The sequence below is a fragment of the Xiphophorus couchianus genome, chromosome 24, assembly GCF_001444195.1.
Source record: "Xiphophorus couchianus chromosome 24, X_couchianus-1.0, whole genome shotgun sequence".
Classification (NCBI taxonomy): domain Eukaryota; kingdom Metazoa; phylum Chordata; class Actinopteri; order Cyprinodontiformes; family Poeciliidae; genus Xiphophorus; species Xiphophorus couchianus.
The window spans coordinates 555,451-576,179 of NC_040251.1; the positions used below are offsets into that span (position 1 = coordinate 555,451).

The 20,729-nt window shown below is 39.4% G+C and overlaps 1 protein-coding gene across 2 annotated transcripts in view; it reads right to left on the reverse strand.

Annotated features, from left to right (window-relative positions):
- Positions 1-5,863: 5,863 nt before the first annotated feature.
- Positions 5,864-20,729, reverse strand: part of prkx (protein kinase X-linked) — a 38,491-nt gene continuing 23,625 nt past the window's right edge. Inside the window, exons 5-8 of one of the 2 annotated variants that reach the window (XM_028011040.1) lie at positions 19,722-19,817; positions 16,110-16,167; positions 12,779-12,856; positions 5,864-8,478 (exon numbers count right to left, since the gene is read on the reverse strand). In XM_028011040.1, the coding sequence (XP_027866841.1) occupies positions 8,353-8,478; positions 12,779-12,856; positions 16,110-16,167; positions 19,722-19,817 (358 nt within the window). In that variant the 3' untranslated portion in view covers positions 5,864-8,352. Of the gene's footprint in view, positions 8,479-12,778; positions 12,857-16,109; positions 16,168-19,316; positions 19,639-19,721; positions 19,818-20,729 lie in introns of those variants that run through there. The other variant, XM_028011041.1, reaches the window with a different exon arrangement.

Sequence of the window (20,729 nt, forward strand, 5' to 3'; positions counted from 1 at the left end):
AAGTAATGTTCTTAATATTTAGTAAATATATTTTAAATGCAACGAGTTTCATTTCATCCAATTTCTGACATTAAATGTATGTGCGTGGGCTTCAAGGATTTTTAAAAGCACGTTAAATGTTTTGCCAACTTTGACAAAGTTCTCACACAACGTCAGCTGTGATTGGCTTCGCCCACACTGTAGTGAGTGTTGTTTTTGCGGCAGAGCAAGTGTAATTTCAACCTCTCCTTAAAATTATTCTAGCAGTCTGAAAGAAATCGTTTTGAAAGAGTCATCTTTGGAATTTTTCCAACCCTCTGATTTTGATTTTTGAACAAGGTAAGTAAATTAATCCTCAGGTTTCATATAAAATGTTGACTCGATGCAATCCATCCCCATAAAGCAGAGAGGATGTATGCATGGATAGCTTACATATGCATTTATTTAAATTCACAACTTATATTTGAAGTCCAGAATTTTTAAACCTGTTGAAACAGATAATTTATTCCAAAGGGAAATAAAAAATTAACAAGTACTTAAATTGCCAATTCACAAGACTAGTAACAATGCATTATTGAAAATTATTTTGTAAAGCAAAAATTTTGATGTTTGGAGCAACATGGGGGGATGGTGATGTAATCGGCCCAAATGATAATTTTTAATATCTCGAAAACGAAAGCTGCACAAACGAAAATTTTAACGGCACTAACCTGCACTAACTGTGTAGCCCAGTTTGGTTTGTTTTGGAGCAACATGGGGAGATGCTGAACTCTGGATGACCTAAAAAATCATTTTTAATATTTCAGAAACCAAAACTGCACAAAAATTTTAACGGCACAAACCTGCACAAACGGAGCACTAACCACTCAGACTATTTGCTGAATTCTTTGACGTGAAGTGTCAGCTTCACTCAGCTCTCCAAGCTTGTTTACATTTTGAAAAAGAAGGAAGCTGCTGTTAAGTCTTCTTTTGAGATGTTTGTGTTGTTTCTGTCAGGATCTGTGTTTTTCTGTGTTTATTTCGAGTTTTCTTTGTCTCTGTGTCTCCGTGTTGTCCTGTTCGCCCCTTGATTAGTTCCCAGGTGTGTCTCGTTCCCTGATTACCTCCTGTGTATTTAGTGTCACCTGTGTCTTTGTCAGGTCGTCGTCTCATTTTGGCGTCTGTCCTGTGTGTGCACGTTTGTTTCCATCTTCTATGTACCAGTTGCTACCGATGTTGAGCCCTGGCTTCCACTCTGTCGTGCTGTCTGGTTTTGTGGACTAATTTTGGACTGTTCATCGTTAAAAACCATCATTCACACATCTACCTGTATTCTCAGTATCTGCCTCACCACTTCACTCCACCACCTCATCACAGTTTCCTTTAGTGGTTCTTGGTACAGTGCCACCAGAGGGTTTTGATCTTTTAGTGCAGTTTTAAAGCTAACCCCCCCATTTGAAAATGTAAAGACTGTTGCAGTTTTGGTCCCTAATGGAACTGAGTCCATCAGGTGTAAATACAGAACATCAGAATGCTGCTGGCTCTCTTTAACCCGTTACATTCTTTCTACCATTCTTCCATAAGGACCAGATTTGTTCAAATGAATGTCTGATAGTTATTATTTGCTGTTGCTTCTAAACAGAATAAAAAATATTAAGGTGGAAAGGACAAAATTGTTGAAGTGTAAATTGTTTCGAGGGACTCGGTAACCTAAACTGAATGTGACAAAATGTGAAAAAGTTGAAGGTTTATGAAGACTTTTGACATCATCTTGACGAAAGCCCATCCTTTAGGTTGTTGAGCAGCTACCTTGGTTCTAGTCAAATAAACATAATATTTCTGATAGGAGTCTCCAAATGCGGGAATACCAGTAGGAAACTGAGCAGTTATTGTAAATGCAGCAAATATTAAGATTGGGTTTAACTTAATGCATATTTGATGCTCTGGAACCCGAGGGGAGATGGCAGCAAACTGAAGTCACTCTTGGAACAAATGAAAATATGATTCTCCTCCTCCCAATCGAACCGTGAAGGATTAAGGACGGCACATGCTTGGGTAACTGCAAACAGAAACCAGAGCCAGGCAGTGAATCATGGTAAACACAGGCTTCTTGTGAGCAAGCACAAGAAAACACAGCCCTGTAAGTGTTCTGGGTTAACAGGATGCAGCAGTGCAAGATAGAAGGCTGGGGAACATATGGAGACTGTATCCCGGCAACCAACAGCAGATAAACACACTGAGCACATGGATGCTCCCACAACTTCTACACAAAATATCTAAAGCTAAGTCTTTTTATGTATTACATAGTAGTTCAATGTAAAAGTAAAACCAGACATTTCCATTCACACACAGAACCAGTTTCCTCATACCTTCAACCTAAACTTTTTATTTAGGAATACTGAAATAATTTCTGACACCTCAAACACTTTTCTTTTTGGAAAAACTTACAAAACCAGAAAAAGACCAGGAAGAGAAGTGTCAGCCTGGTTTATTTTTGGGACTAATTTGAAACAAGTCGTGTACCAACATGGACTAAAAGGCCGCTCAGAGACAAAGAAGCTACAAAGGAACATTTAACAAAGGTAACAGCGTGCAAATGCACTCGGGGAACTAACATTTTTATTTTCTGGAGAGATTTCCTGTGGCCTGATGAAGCTAAGTTGAAATGTTTATGTGGAAATACTGGAGAAGGATGTCAGTGCCAGAACATTTGTGCCGGATGCCTTCAAACCTGACCCAGATACACAAGTTATTTCAGGCACAATGGGTCAAATTGTCAGCTAACTATTGTGGAAAGAAGCCCAAAATATTTGACCCAAGGCAGACTGCTTATATGGCAATTCTACTGAGGAAATGAATCTGAAGAAAGTAATCAAAATATCTCTCAGCCAATAGAAAAACTTCCGATTTTATCGGTACAGACTACACCAAACACAAGTTTCCCCACAGCTAGTTCTTTAGTGACAACATCAGGACATATGTGAAAACTACAGGAAAGGCCCAATGTTTATAGTCCATTTGACATGACGTTGCCACGGAAGACTGTGAATGACATGTTTTTGCTCGACCTTTCCAACTACAGCAGCGTTAGCAAACACAGCTGTTATCAAGAACAGGCCAAATCAGGATTTTCAGGATCCTCATATTATTCCATTAAACAATGGAATAATATGAGGATAAGGATCAGTTTTCTCTTCCCAAGGTTTATGACTTTGGGTCAACATTTGAGACTCGTCTGGAAACTCAACATGTGATCCAACAGTTGGTTTGGATTGTTAGAGATGGGCAGGGACACATTTTGGAGTGCTAATTATTAAGTATTAGTTCCTGATAACGATGAACATCATAGAGCTAAGGTAATGAAACTGAGTTCAGCTTCCCTAACCTTAACTCTAACACTAAATGCAGGTAGCTGAACGAGCAGATGTTTGAATCTCCTAACTTCTAACTTCACTTGAAATGACTAATCAAAAGCAAACTGCCAACTTCTGGATGGTCTGAGGTACTATGAGTTCTTAGGGACTTTCTGCTCTTTAAAGCTCAAGTAATGCAAACAATCAAGCTGTTCAGAAAACCTCTGGACTGGACGTGGATTATTTTTAAAGTGAAAACAATTTGTGGAGTGTGGAGAGTTTCTGAAGGCACTGATCTCTTCCTGTGCATGTCGCTGTGAAACTCGGCAAACAGACCTGACCCATCCATCACCACCCGGCCCCTCATCTGGATGTGATTGAGCCTCTCAGTGCCCCGGATCATCTGGAGACACCAGTAGGACTGAAGTCATTCAGCTTCCCCCAAAATTCTTCAGTTTGCTTTGAATCGTTGCCTGACATTTTATTCCCAGCCCTCGCATTACTTCATTTTTCTCATGGATTTTCATTTTAGCTCTGCCCTTCCTCCAGGCCGTTCAGCCAGGACTGTTTGCAAATTAAAGCCACTTAGCCTCCTGACTCAGCTGCTGCTGCCCTGGCCTTCCACTGGTATCTCACTGTGGAAAACGATGTGGGACTCCGCACCGTTGGAGACATGGTTTTGGCCCTGGTGGAAGAAAACATTAAACATTGTGTGATGTCTGTGAGACATCCATCATTGTGCTGCTAGCCAGCAGCACAATCAGACAGTTCTTTCCTTCTTCATTCAGCCAGCTGTGAGCCAGTGAATCATCCATATTCCTGACAGCTAATGTGTCTTCTTCACAAGTCTCCGTATCTGGGTCTGTGTTTAACTGTATGCAGATGGTCTCACACTGAAACTCAATCGCTAAAACACCTAGCACACATGCCAAGGAGGATGTTTAGATTCCACTTTCTAGAAGGAGAAAAGATTAAATTCCTACCCTGCCAAGCTCTCATCCATCCCATTATGAATCATGAATAAGTCAGTGAAAACATCCAGACTCGGCACTGATGTGTTATCATGGAAATTTGGCCACCTCACACTCAGCAGTCTGGTGTTGGAACATCATCCAGTCATTACTTTTAAATGTGTGTGTGAGTGTGTATCTTCACATCTCTCCAGCAATGGCCCACAGTGTCCAGGCATTCACCAGTGTGAGACAACCTTCTCCCCTTTAAAGACACAGACTGGTTCTGATATGAAGAGCTGCAACACAGACATACAAATCTGTTCAAATGTTTTTATCTGACATAATTATTCTCTTTTGGTTTTTTTGATACATTTGTGGGAGGTATTATGTATTTTCCCGGAAACTAGTGCCATTTTACAGCACAATAAAGTAACTATCCTTAAGAATGTTGCATATATCAAATATGACTTAAAATAAATTGACTTTGTATTTTAACACATTGAAATTGGGCCTCTGTGTCTTTAAAAACTCCTGGTCTTTCTGAAACTCCGCCTTCAGGAAGTCAACCCAACATGGCTCCTTTATCAAGCCTTTAACAATGGACCGTACACAACCGACCCACGTGACCGCAAGTCTCACAAACAAAGCCTGCGGCGCGAAAAAACATTCACTCACTATGATGCAGGTACCACCATGTTTGACGGTTGGGTTAAAATCAACTTTTCAGTAATGTTGTGCAGTAGTATCATTCTGTACTACTTTGTGTTGGTCTATCACACAAAACATAATAAATACACTCAGGTTTGTTGTCATAACGCAATAAAAAGTTAATGAGGTGTGAATATTTTTGCAAGCTACTGTAAATGTTTGGGTATATCAGAGATAGAAAGACTGACTCTGTGCTTTTCAGCTCTAGTTTTACTGTTTCATGTAAACAAGTTGAATCTGGAAATGGATAATGGCAGATTATGGCATTAGTCACCATATATTGTTGCTTCTGCGACAGACTGGCGACCTGTCCAGGGTGAACCCCGCCTCTCGCCCGGAACGTAACTGGAGATAGGCACCAGCAACCCTCCCGACCCCATTAGGGACAAGGGTGAACAGAAAATGGATGGATGGATGGATATTGTTGCTTCTTTGTGTGCAGATGAATAGTGTGTGTTATCTGAAAAGAACTCGATGACTGTTCAGTCTGCCTCGCTGTGCTATGCTGTTCTCTGAAATCTGAGCTCAGGGATTAGCTGCATTACACCATAAAAACCTCAGCCACAGAGGCTTTTAAACGTCTGTGAAAGCTTTATTTCCCAAATGTGCTACTTCCATTTTGTAAATATAAAAGCTTGGCTTGAATGTGAGGCAGAGTGGCTGGCCTTCACAGAGATGCCAAGATGAGAAGACAAAAGGAAGAGGCTGAACAGGAGATGATGATAAAAGACGCGTCTACTTCTCATTTCCATTCATGAACCATTTCACACAAACATGTGATGCTTGGGAAGCTCAGCAATTTAAAAAAAAACAAGAACAGTTCTGTATATTTTTCTTATTTCCCATGTTCTTACAAGGTGTGTGTAAAGCAATACATGGTTTCAAAAGTGCTCTGAAAAGTTGTTTTTATTCATCCATGAAACAAGGTGGTGGCAGTATCCTGCAGTGGGAAACTGCTGTCTCCGTGGCAGCTTCCATCCAATCTGACTGAACTGGAGTTGTTTAGTGAAGAAGAATAAACAAAAGTTCCACAAAAAATTAAGACATCCCTCTGCAGGCCTGCAGCTGGAACTACAGGCAGACATGGCTCTACAAGAATAAAAATGCACATACATTTTGCAGAGTTTTTATTTATAAAATCTTTCCATTCACAATGATGCATGACACTGTTTGTCTTTTGCATAAAACCCTAATAAAATAAATGAAAGTTGGTGGTAAAATGTGGAAAAGTTCAAGGAGTGGGAATACGTTTAGGAAATACAGTGAGAACCAGACACGTCCATCTACTGCATAAAAACACATAACCTGTTCTCTGTGACTGACATGAAATCAGAACAAACTTTTTCTATGTCACGCCAGTTAAGCATAATTAAAATAGTCATTGTAAATGCCAGAATAATGAGAAATATGTGTGCATATTTGTTTAAATCAATCCATTTTATTCAAATTCTGAGGTTTCCATAGAAGTCTACAAAATACTTTGCATTTGGTACAAATGTCTTTTTAAACATTTGAATTTTCTTTCACAAGCTTCTCCCCTTCAGTTTGCTGGAAACTGGACCCATTCCTTCTGACAGAACTGGATCAGGTTTGAAGGCCTTCTTGCTCAAACAAACATTTTTATCTCTGACATCTGACGTTTTCTGGGATTGACATCAGGACTTTATTGTCCTCAAGTCACATTGTAGCCAATGTGATGGTATGCTGAGGGTTATTGTCCGCCTGGGAGAGCCATTTGTGTCAAAGCTGCAACTTCCTCATTGATCTCTAGAGATGTTGCGTCAATATTTTCATATAACGTTCTTTCCTCGTTATGTCTATTTTGTGAAGTGCACCAATTCCTCCAGTAGCACCATCCTTCCATAATCCTTGTCATTATGTCCAAACATTACAATTTAAGTTCCATCAGACCACAGAAATTGGCATCTTTCTTACAGTTTGCAAGTACATTTGCAAACTGTCTGGCATTTAATGTTGCCTTAAGACTGATGACTTCTTCCTCTCTGAGGGCCTTTTAGCTCATGTCGGTACAGACATCGCTGTGGATCACCAGCCTCAGGATCATTTTATCAAGGTCTGTAGCTTTGGTTCCGGGGTTCCCAATGCAGTTCATACTTGCAAATAACTGAGCAGATGAACTTGGAACCTTCATCTAGAGCCAGATGCAAAACTTCCTTAAAATAAATTCACAGTTATGCCTTTGTTTAGCCTAAATTAAAGGCTTACATCATCTTCTAGGTCAGGGGTTGTCAAATCCAGGCCTCAAGGGCCGGTGCCCTGCAAGTTTCAGATGCGTCTCTGCTTCAACACATCTGAGTCAAATAATGAGGTCGTTAGCAGGACTGTGGAAAACTTGACTGCACACTGGGGAGGAAATTCAGTGATTTCATTAAAGTGTGTTGGACCAGGAACACATCAAAAAGTTGCAGGATGTCAGACCTTGATGTCTGCATTTTAAGACCCCTGTTTTTCCTGTTTGACTAAAGTAATATTATTCTTAGTGTGTGTGTAAACCTTTGAATTTCAGGAAAGTTACCAAAAATCTCTCATTATTATGGCATCTAGCAAATAGAAATAATTTAGGTAATACTAGGTGACATAAAACAGGAAAAGATTAGTCAGATCTACAGTTCCACAGAGATCAAAAACAGTCGTGTGTTTTTGTACATGAGATGTAGAGATGAGGTTTTCACTGTATCCAAGTCCTTTGGCTGTAATGGAAGCTGCTGCAGAAGTATGAGGGCAAATAACGGAGAAGAGCCAGGATGTTCAGCAATCTGCTCTCAACATACCCTCACATGTACTTGGATTAGGCCGACCATGAGGGTGGACGTCAAGGGAACTCTACGTGACTGTGATATCGTCTGCATCACATTGATGTAAGGCACCTTCCTGAGAGCTACCTGTCACGCGTTTTCCAGTAAAGTGTCTGAGCACATACAGTACGAGAAGTCAGCCAGCACCAGTCTGGAGTCATCTTCAACAGGACTTCATGGACATTTTAAAAAGAGACAAACTAGAAAACATGACAATATAAAAAAGACCTGAATATTCTAGAAAGTAACAGTCTTTTGGTTTTAAAAGAAACATTTTTTGCATATGAACAGGCTCAGAGAAAAAAAAAAAACACTCAAAAATATATTTAAAAAAAAGTTCAAACAGTAACAGTGTGACTGAATTCAGATAAATAAAAATGGAAAAAACTATAAATTTGAGTGGTTTCATACGTCCCGGCATTTGTCATCTCTAGTTCTTATTTTAGGGTTCAATGTTAAGGGAAAAGATGGGACTCCCCTGCTTTTGATAAAAGTGATAAAATTTCCATGATAGTAGCAGGAGCAGCAGCTTTACAACTCAATGTGTCCATCCATCAGTTGTTCTTAGAAGTTCTTGAAGATCTCCAGGTCCTTCGGAGACACAGGAGGGTCTTTCTTCCAGTCGTCATCTGGATACATATCAAAGTTGGATGTATCGCCCTCATGAGACACTTTAGGAACTATTGGAGGCTGAGGATGCAGGAGAACAGAATGAGAACATGCTTGGTTTAACGGTTAGTTACCTTCAGCTCAGGCTCACTACAGCAGGACAGTGATCTGAGGCACAACAGCTAGTCCACCTCCAAATGGGTAGAAAAAAACACAAACAACTAAAGAAAATGATCTAGTTAAAGTTTGGGCTTATGTCTGAAGGGCCTTCCAGTGTGGCAAATATGTTTTGGGGGCAATTACTGTTTCATATAGTGTGAAATTTGCTTTTTGCATCTACATTTATTCAGGTGGTCTTTGTCTGATTTCACCTGTAGCTCAAATATTTATTTAGAAATCAGTTGCTGTTTAGTTTGTGAACTGAAAACATCAAAGTACCTCGATTTACAAATTGCATGGAAAAGCAACAGGAACATTACAATTACAATTTCCTTTATTTAACCAGGTAAACCCCGTTGCGATCTAGATCTCATTTTCAAGAGGGACCTGGGCAAAAAAATTTGCAATACATAGCAACCTGGTTACAAGATAAAAACAATTAATACATATGCACAAGTATAAAACAATACAAACAATTTAAAAACAATGACACCGTTTCATAGAATCGTGTTGCCTATCTTTAAGAACTGCTCGAAATAAGTCCAGTGAAATCATTTCCGACATCTTAAGTTCAGACTGCAGCTGATTCCACGCTGTGGGGGCCAACACACAGCGTGGAATTTAGAACTGATTCAGTTCTAAACACCAAAGTGTAGCTCTATGAATGCCAGTAACCAAGTCCAATACGAGTCGGCCGAACTGGAGCCTCACTAGCTCCAGTTCGGTGCTACTGCGAACATTGTGCTCTTCTTTCAGAGGAACAGCACAATGAGGAGGAAAAGCTATACAATTTTCCAATAAATTATTGTGTCCCATTTCTGTGACAGGAATGCACTCATTCAGGCCAACAGTGGGGCTCAGAGATTGGGTTAGGTGCTGCAGATCTTCAGGCCATCTCTGCCCTCTTATCAGGCAGCCAGAGCAAACATTGCTGCAAAGGCTGTAATCCACCCAGAAAGAGAGGTTAGAGCTAAGTCATCTAGAACCTAAGGCTGTCCCTCTACACGGCCTACTTTGGTGGAAGTAGCAGAATCAGATCTGACGTTTAACATTGTCGCAGCAGCAGGGAGTCTTTCATACAGCTACAAAGGAGAGGAGAAATCTTCAGTCCTGTTTCCAGGAAGAGGCTGAGTTCATATTAATGCTGACCGACTTCCACATACCACAGAGAGCAGGACGAAAGTGTTACATGTGTGTAGGATAAGACATGAAATCAAATACTTGGATAAAATGTCCTTATTACTGTGCTCTGTACTGAGCTGAATAGGTTCCCATTACATGCAACAATCCCCATTCATTGCAATAAGACTCTCTTAGGGTTTCTACACATTTTCAAACCCTCTGTTCCTGAGTTTCTCTAAATACAAAGTTTCTGCAGAGGTCAGGTTTTAATTAAACACTGAACTGAGAGATGGACATATGTGTGTCCCCAATCCATTTCTTAACATCTAGACTTGAAATAAGCATCAAATGCTTCAAATTTTACTAGACTGCAAAAAAAATTTGTTCTCACTCTGAATTGAGACCATGAGGCAACTTTTCGATGTGTAGGGGTCTATAATAATAGATAACTGCACTTTAAAATCTCTTCCTCATTTGCTCTTTATTAATTTAAGTTTGGCAGGATGTTCCTGACCCAACTTATAAAGTTTTATTGTTGGACATTAAAAGCACAAGAGTCAACTAAGCTGTTTTTTTCTGTCACATCAACATTTGGTTGGGGGCTTGTCCGGGATTCTTGAGTGTCTAAAGCTACAGCCTTAAAAAAGAAGGTGTGTTTTGGTGGCAACAAGAGCCTAACAGAAAGACTCTTTAACATGTTATTGAGTTGTGAACACCTTTCTGTCGCACCAAATCAGTCACCTGATTTACACCTAGAAAACTACAACCATTTGAACATTAACAGCTTTTATTTTGAAGTCTGTTTCATGTACTTTACTTTGGAACCTGTTCAAATTGTTTTGCTGTCAAAAAACTGAGGTCGACTGATATTTTCGGTTTTCAATTTTATTTTATTTTTTACAGGACAGACATATCTTCAAGCAGCACAGTGCTGTGTCCAGAAGTTGACAAGAAGTTGTAGCTAACCTGCAGCTAACCTGTAGATCTGGAAGCTACAATTCTAGCTAACGTAGAGCTACTAGTTGTGAAAAACATCACAACTACCCAGTGTTGTATAGTAAAGAAGTAAAAACACTTCACTACTTTACTTAAGTATATTTTGGAGTACTTCATACTTTCCTCGAGTATGAAAATTTTTGATAATTTTCACTTTTACTTCACAATATTTCCAAACTTAATTGCATACTTTTACTCTGATACATTTTCAATGTGTGGTTTAGTTACTCGTTACAAAAAAGCGAGAGAGAGAAACAAAGTGTTTTGACCCCACCTACTGATTAGCAAGTAGCAAGCAGGCTACCGAACAAAGTCCGTAGCCTGCTTGCCTGGGCTTGTTCATCACCACCAATAGGATACACCTGTTTCGCTTCTCCCATTAAACACAAAGCAAGTCTCGCAATCAGCAGCAGCCACATGGAGGAGGAGACGGAGACCACAACGACTGCAACTACGTTGGACACGGCTCCAGGGGAACCACCAGCTGGTGATGAGAGCCCATGGCCTTATTTAAACACAATATACTCTTTCGTGGGTGTTAAAGATTCGTCGTACCGCATGCAGTTTATGTTATTCCTGCCCGAAGATGTGGAAATTCTATCTTACAAAAACTCCCCGTCCAACTTGAAGAAACACATCGAGGTAACGTCTTATGAAATGGTTATAATCCTCCTGTTTCAGTAACTATAGCTTGGTCACTAGACACTATTGTATTGCGAAATCTTGACCATAAATGAACTTTGTTTGGCATTGTTTCAGTTCCATACATGGTGTATTTAGCTTAGGCTTAATGTTGACTGTATCAGGCTACCTAGACTCCTCTGTTCAAGGGGGGGCAGAAGCCATAGCAATAGCAATTTAGACTAAATTTAACGAATATAGGAATGGCATGCAAGTTCAAAACCAGGTTTACAAAAAAGGTCTCCCTCTTCAGATGCCAATAAGCTGCATTTCCCTCCCAATTCTTTTTTTCTTTTGCATAATGACCAGTTGTGTGCACCACCTACTGACTGTAGCATTGACTGATTCACTGATTTGTGAAGTAGAGTAATCGTAACAGCTCTTTTTCTTCATGTTGGCCGCATTTTCTGTACTATTTATTTTTCTCATTTTCAGCACTGACCTTACTTGAAGGGAAAACTTGAGGCTTACAAAAACTTTGTATTTTCTGTCCTGGAGGGTTTACTAAGAAGCTGGTTCAGTTGTAAAGCAGGTTAAGTTAACCTTGTGCTATAGGTAAAGCACCTAATTTTCTTAACTAAATGATGCCTGCAGGTATATCTATTAGCAGGTTTAATTTTGCCTGCACTTGGTTGTGTACATTAATTTAAGTGTATTTGACAAGTTTACCAAAATATAAAAAAATGTCATTCAAACTGCATTTGCTTTGTTTTACTTTTTACTTGTACTTTTCATTACATTACTTGAGTACATCCATTTTTACAGTACTTTCCATACTTAAGTACAAGAAGTTTCAGATACTTTAAGACTTTAACTCAAGTAACATTTCAGTCAGTGACTTGGACTTTTACCAAAGTCATATTTTGGAGAGGTACCAATACTTTTACTTGACTCTGAGATTTCAGTACTTTATACAACACTGCAACTACCAGTTAAAACAGTCACTAGTTGTATAGTTAAGAGTTACTGTATTTTTAAAGGATAAAAGTGCTTTATCTCAAAGTAGGTAGCAAAGCCTTTAATTAGTTAGCTTTAGGTTAGCTAGTAATAGATTCTCATTGATGTTGGGTTTCTCCCCTAAATTACATTTTTTAAATATATTAATAAGGTTTGAAGTTTGTAGTTTTTCCTAACTACTGAGCACTGTCATGTTTAACTTTTACTTTCAGGTCCTTCGTGGCTATGAGCCTGGCTGGCTTACACAGAACCAGACCAAGAAGATGGACAAGAAACACTGACTAGTAGACTGAAAATACACAATATCATTTCAAGAAGTCTCTAAGCAGAATCTGGCACAAACATAAAAACAAGAAAAGAAGACATTACATGGCTAGGTTCTCATGCAAGTTCAAAACTACTCCTCTGGACAGGTTGGTTTTAACCTAAAAGTTCTTAACAATATATGTTTTGGGAGCAAACCTACCTTCAGTTTCCTCAGAGGAACAGCTTCCCAGTCCACGGTCTTGAACCATCGGTGCTTTTTCACATCATCTGCTCCATTCTGAAACAGGAAAGTTCATAACCATGACACTGTGCCTACATCTGTAAACAGCAGAGTGACACCTAACATCTGGGCTGATGGGTTAATCCATGAGCCAGAAGAAAGGCATAACTTAGTCGTATAGTAAGTTGAAGGAGCTGATACACCAAGGTGAGATATCACAGGCCATATAAAACATAGAATCTAACAAATTCTTTAACTATCCCTATGTTTTTGCTAATAGACACTAATGAGGTTATATTTATTTTCTGTGATGCAAATTTCTTGAGATGCCTAAAACTAGATCTCTAAGTTTCCAACTGCATAAAAAGATAATGTAACTATGCACAGCACAAAAAGACATGGGCATGTATTTTTCAGATCAATTCTGAATCCAACTAAATTTAATTCAGTTAGGATTAACAAGATTATTTCTGTTTGCTAAATGCCAGATTTCATTTCCCTTCATTTTTAAAGATCAGAGACTTACAGTACTGTGTATCTAAACAATTTAGGAAATCCCAGATGACTGTCATTATTTTATAAGCTTGTGATAGGCTACTTCATATCATTGGAGTTAATGGGGGCACACTTGTGTGTATATTTTAAGGCAACACCTCAAACCCACTAATTCCTTGTATGACATTATGGGAAAAAGATGATTTAATGTTGGAAAAGAAGTGGAGTCATTTTTATACAGTGGATGGGAATATAAGGCTTCACTTCCAAAACTATTTGACCTTGGCATTCTGCAGAGATTTGATGCGTTACAGGTGCAACGTTTGGATAACAACTAATGCCTGTAATTGACTCAAACTTATAAACTCACACATTACAAAGTCAACCAGTACTAGTAATTTATTTTTTTTAACTCAGTGGATAGAAATAATGACTAACTATATATCATGATTCAAAATATGACAATATGACAACTGAACTGAGAAATTTAGTGAATTGTTTAATCTTGTGTTTACTAAAGCAACAATTTAATAAAGCAAAGCCCTTTTCTCAGCAGATTGTAATTAAATATGCTAAAAGTTTGGCAGCATTGTTGAGCTTCTATGCATCAATAAGTGAGTGGTGTTAATGAGTGCTGTGACTCTTCTCCAGAGGCATCCTGGCACTCTCAAATCAATATTATGCTGTCTGGAATTATGTGGAGTTAATCTCTGGCTTCAGTCAGCTATTTGTTTTTTAAGAGCAGCTCCTCACACTAACTTTCATTAAAATACTCTACATATCCATCTGCAATGAAAATCTACACACTTCCCTTTTGCCGGAGCTGCAATGAACGCAGCAGAAATAGACTGAAATCGGACAATTTCTACAGCTAATTGTCTGTAAAGACGACTTCAGGCATCTGGACATCTTTGTGTACCTTTGATCTTGGCTTTATTTTTCATGTACACAAACACTGACCTAAATATGGTTCTGTTATTAAAGGAAATCCCAACATCCACAGACTCTTTCAGTTAATTTTTTTCTCAATTATTTGAAAGTCCAATATGAACTCACTGGGAATTTCTAGAGTCCCAAAGCCTTAGGAATAACTGTAACCCTTTCTAGACTCAACTTGAATTTGAAAGAGGCAATATTATGTGTTTTCCAGGAACATAGTGCCATTTTATAGCAGAATAAAGTTAACTATCTTACCCTTCAGTTGTTATACAAATGCTGTATATCAAATATGATTTAAAAGAAATTGGACTTTGTAAATTAATGCCTTGAAATTGGGCCTAGTCTCTTTAAAAACTCAACCTTCAGGAAGTCATCACAACGTGGCTCTTCTATTAACCCTTGAGCAAAGTTTTTACCAGCTTTTCACTGAGAACCAGCTCCAATAATAAGCTCAACAGACGCACAGTTCCACCAGGTATTTGCTAAGTGCTGCTGACTAGTCTGAAAGAACTGAGTGGGTGACATTATGACATAATGTAAAGCTAAAAAAAGTTGGTTTAATATAATACTTTCCTTTTAAATTGGGGCGAGATGTGTTTCTTTCTAGGGTGTTTTAGTCTACTTCATGCTGCCGGGCGGATTCAGCTGAAGTGCTTTCCTCATTCTATGGCTCTGACAGTAATCAGGCTTGGGTTTTATCAGTGACTCGAAAGAAAAAAATTAACAGTTAAATAATTTAATCATAGTTAAATTATGAATAAAAAACTTATTTTTTGCATATACATAATGCAATCATTATTTGGGAACTTATTCTTGTATTCAAGTGGGTAATTTTTGCTTAAAATGAGAATGTGTTTGATGAACGAAGGCATTGCAAAATAAAAAAAACATACGAAATCTGAAAGGAGGGCAACACTTCACATCCTTATGGTCGTGCAACCCTTCCCAGATTGCTGAGCAGCAGCAGTTACTTCTTCATACTAACTGTACGTTTTCTAAAATTGATTTGTGGCCATCAGGCCTGAGTGTTAGCTTCATTACATCTCGTTTGGATTATTGCAATTCATTATATAGAGGCATGGATAAATCACAGATGCAGCGACTTCAAATCATCCAGAACGCAGCAGCACGACTTCTTACAGGAACTAGGAAGGGTGACCATATAAGGCCCATACTGGCCTCTTTACATTGGCTGCCTGTTTTTTATTGAATAGATTTTAAGATTCTTTTATTAACTTATACATTTTAAATGGATTAGCTCCCCCTTATCTTTGGGACCTTTTAAAATTTCAGTCTGTGTCCAGAACCCTACATTCAAATAATCAGCTTTTACTGACAGTTCCTCAGGACCCAACTTAAGAGGAAAGGAGATCAGGCTTTTTCTGTTGTTGCTCCTCTTCTATGGAACAATCTTCCTTTCCAAATTAGATCTGGCCACAACCTGGATCATTTTAAATTGCTTGTTAAAACTCATTTTTTTTCCTTAGCATTTAATTGAACTAGTGTTTTGATACTCTGTTTTTATTCATTTGTGTTATTATCATTCTTGTACAGCACTTTGGTGCAGTTTTATGCCTGTTTTTAAAGTGCTATATAAATACATTTGACATTGACATTGAATGAATTAAATGATGTTTCTCTAAGGAAATGTCATCATTTGCATTTAATTCAGTCGTCCAGCCTTTTAAAATTGCAAAAACACTAGTCAGCCTTTTTGGTACACTTCCCCTCATTTGCGAGTAATTGGAACCATGTGGAGCAGCCCTTCCTGCACTGTCCTAGTCCTCAGACTGTTGACGTCAGGCCATCTACCAAAGGTATGAAACATAGCAAGCTGCCATGTGGTTCGGGGAGACGGGAAGTCTAACCAGCTCACCTTCATGTTGCCTAGCCGTCTGGCTCGGTCAATGACCAGAAATTTCTTGATGAGGTCTCTGGAGGGAGAAAGAAAGTAGTCAGTGAATCTACAGCGTAGAGTGTCTCTGACGGACCGTTCCCTCTCAGACTGTCCTGATGTCCTCACTGCACTGTCAAAATGACAAATGGATCCCTTTTTAAAGCCGTTTGACAGCCTGTGAAAGAGGATGAAGGGTTACTTCCAAAATAAAAAACTCCAATGAAGACTTCTGGAGACATTAAAAGGTGGTGAAATGAAAATAATCCACAAAAAAAGGAAGCATGAAGTTTAGGAATGAAATGTAATTCCTGCTGCTGAGCGGCGAGCTCTAGATAAAGGTGTGTATCTCACATCCGATGAGCTCCTGGAACGCTCATAAATACAGCAGCTGGATGTTGATGCATCAGCTGTTTCTGAGTGTTTGCCTCAATCTTTCATATGCCTGAGACAGGTGTCACATTTTCATCTATTCCAGAAGGAAAATATTTGTGTTTTTGTCTCCCGCTGAAATTCATCAGGACATTATTGAGACATTAAAAGAAAAAGAAGAAAACGAGAAATGCAGTTCATTTTACGCCTTTTATCGCTCCTTTTGTTTATGGTGCTTCTAACATGGGAGCATTTGGAACATGTAATATCGCTCAGATATTTGGGTGTTTACTGTTGGAGTTGCGTTTGCTGTGAGTCATTCACTAAGTCCCACTTTGCAGACGATGCAGAATGTTGCAATTCTGCGAGCATGGCTCAGTTTATTGCTGCTTGTGATGAGACGGCTTAAACAAAGGATCAGTGCCAAACTCCAAATGAGACATGTTTTGTTATTTCCGTTACTTAGAGCTGGTTCAGTCTCACTTTGATGCATATAATCCTGGAGCTCTCAGGCTAAGTAGCATACACTCCCTTGTGTGAGTGGCTTGAAAGGTTATCAAGGGTCATTCATGTTCCTGCTTTTCTTGGCAGGGTGGCTCAGCACTGCAAAGGTGAAATCAAAACATCCTACAGGAAAATAACATAACCAGACTGCTAACTCCAAGAAAGACAGACAAAGATAGAAAGAGAGCAAGAAAGATATATACAGAAAGACAAAAAGATTAAAAGAAAGAAGGCGTGCTGTGGTGGCGTAGGGGTTAGCGCGACCCGCGTTTGGAGGCCTTGAGTCCTCGACGCGGCCATCGCAGGTTCGATTCCCGGACCCGGCAACATTTGCCGCATGTCTACCCTCTCTCCTTCCCCCTTTCCTGTCAGCCTACTTTCATATATGGGACACTAGAGCCCACAAAAGACCCCCTGGAGGGGAAAGAGAAGAAAAAGACAGATAGAAGGAAAGACAGGACTGAACATTAGAACTCTTTAAAATGAACTGTTCTAGTATATTTTAGATGAAACACCTGAATGTTACATATTTTACTAATGCCACAAACTGAGGTGGCAGCTCCTCCATCCAGAGACCTGAGCTAAACTCCAGCACACATACATGACGAGATGAAGGAGCGTAAAGCTTCGGATCAATACAGAGTCCACATGTTCATAACAATGCTGCTAATAGAAGCTGACTTCCTGACTAATGCCCAGTCCTGCTGGCTTTTCCTGTCTCTGTGATTATGCTGTGCTGCAGCAGAGGCAGCATACTGCCTGCAGCCTCTGGAAGGCCTCTTAATGCTTGATGGATGGGAGTGTGTGACGTGGAACTGTGGAAATGTGATAAAAATGCTGGAAATATAAAAAATCCCTCTGCCAGCTGTAACATTGATGGCTTTACTAGGGATGGCTGTGAGCTGGTTGAATTATCAGGAGAGCTGTATGTGTGTGTGTGTGGCTACTCCACAGTAACAGAGACACAGCTCTTACACTCGCAGCAAGACCCCCGTTCTGTAATCTTGTACATTCCTGCAACTCAAAATTAGTCCGTGTGTGTGTGGGTGAGTGGGGGTGTGCGTGTGTGTGTTTGAGATAGGGCAGCAACTCTGAACATGTCAGGTGTGTCATTAAGAGCTCCACCCACAGCTCTGCTTTAGCTGGAGGGTTCTTACTGAGCACATGTAAAGGAACGCTGGGACAATTAGAAACACTCAAACATGACAGGAGGTCAGAGGTGACATCAGAAGGGACAAACACAGAACAGCTCCACCTGTTGGTGAGTTTCAGCAGTGCCTGAAGGAACACTTAGCTCTGACTCTTTGCTGGATGTGACTAAAGTAGATTAGATTAGAACTGAGACCATCAGCAATTGTAGCAGATCATTTGCGATAAGGGCGTCCCGTTAACATAACAAACATGAGTCCCAAAAATATCACTGACAGTATACCTGAAAAGTCTGTTCCCCTCCATCGAACAGAAAATCATACTTTTCTCCAAGCAGCTTTGATGTGATTTGTGTTATTTCCAGGCACATAAAGCTTTAAATCAGAGATTCTCAAAGTGAGAGTTGGCTCTCCATGGAGGGCAGCACAGTTTCACAGGAGGAATAAAGATGAGGAAATACTACATTAGTTATCAAAAGAATAACTGAAATGTTTGTGTGTGGCTGAAGAACTCAAAACAGACAAGTTGTGTTGAAATGTTCAGGACAGTAATGTGCAGTTTGGATTATCTGTAGTGCAATATCTGCTTATCCTGTCTGGCTTTTTATCTATAGATGGTATCTAAGGGCTACAGATACCACACGACAGCGGCACAATGAACTAAATTATCCAGGTTACTTTAACTGTTCCTCACTTAAAGCTTCACTATAATCATAAACTGAATGTAACTGGTGCTGCAAAGCATCCTCCATCGCAGAAAAGAACAGATTTGCCTCTCTTTCGTTCTGTCTTTCTTCCTTTATGGTCTTTCACAAAGACAAAAAATATTCTAAAATGCAGAATGAGCATGTCATCTTCTCCCAGTGAACAGAAAATATTTCTAATACCCCACAAGATTGTAAACATCTTCAAATTACAAGTGGCACCATAAAAAGCATGATCCACTTTTAGTCTTCATGCAACCAACCCTTTAAAACGTAGCACTACATAGGTCCAGTTCTGTCCAAACGTTTCATTTTTACTTGCTTTCCAAATTGCTAACTTTGCCAATTGGAAAAGGAAATGAATTAAAACAGGAATTGAAAACAACAGCTGTATAAAACGGCTCACACAGGGTTTCCACGCAGTCCTGCAAAATCCTGAACAAATATTTTTTCTTTGTGCATTTTTTTTTTTACCTCCATGGATTTAGGTGCGAGTTGATTTTAATATTTGAGATCTTCTTTTATTCCTTTGACATCTGAGTAATTGTATTTTGTAGAATTTGGATGGATAGATATGAGTTAAAGGTTTTTCAGTCTCTTTCTTTCTGCATCTTTCTCTTGTTTCTTTCTTTTCATCTTTCTGTCTGTTCTCTCTGTCTGCGTTTTTCTCTGCCTTCCCCTCTTTCCTTTTGAGTTTTTTTTTTCCAACCCATGATTCTTCCTGCCTTTCTTTGGATCTTTGTCTTTCTCTTTCTGTCTTTCTCAACTGTTTTATTTGAAGATCTAAAAGCAGAACAAAGTGATGCTTTCTGAGCATGCAGTGATACTGGAGCGAATATTTCAGCCGCTTTGTGACTAGTGCTTACTTGACGTAGAAATCCAGATGGCGTGGGAATTCCAGTTTTCCAGACAGAATCTTCTGGTAGATTCCAAATGGATTGTCATCAAAGAAAGGCGGATACCTGAGGAAGAAAACATTGTTGAACCACACTCTGGGAGGCTGCACACACACTGATATATTGTACAAACTCAGCCTGCAAAAAATTAGCATGATACAAGATCAGGTAACAGAGCAGACAGAAGATTCTGCCCACTATGCTGCTTTAATGTCACAAATGAACAGGTCAATATTTAGAATGGTGGCGTGAAGTGATAAATCTCAGCTGGAGACTGAGCTGCCTCTGTTCAAAGCTTTTCTGACGGCGTGTGTGTGTGTTTGTGCTTCAAACACCCACATGCCTCCTGCTGCTGCACTCCACTCAACGCTTTCCCAGCTCTCCTGAGCTTCCCTCTGCTCCGGTCTGGACAAGTCATTACCCACAAATTACATAATGGCACCAGCCTCTAAACACATTACACATGGAGCAGACAGGCACATAATCGCAACAGCTTGTCACACGGTGCTTGCATTGCCCGTAAAGAGCTCCAGAGTCTGCGGCGTAGGCGTGTGGGCATCTGGGATCTGGCTACGAGCCGCGGACTCCACTCGTGAGAAAGAGAGTGTGTGTCTAAGTGTTGGTGTGTGTGTTTTCCTGATGCTGTAATTGCTCAGGAATCTGAGAAAGTGTGAACAATTGTATAAAGCGTGACAGAATAAAAAAAAGCAAAAAAAAGCAATGTCTTAAACTGATGGTTTAACAAGTTTTCAAAGTACCACAGAAAAAAAAACAGAAAAAGATGAAAAATTTCAACAGTCCTTCAGTCTTAATGTGTTAGAAAACCTGCATACAATCTGTGTTATATGTTCAAGTCATGCTGGATGTGATAAATGAACATAGCTTAGATATGGGAGAAGATAACAATTTTATCAAAAATTTTAGCTTAAAGGGACTAGGCTACGCAAAGCTGGGACAATAAACATGTCAGTGAAAACT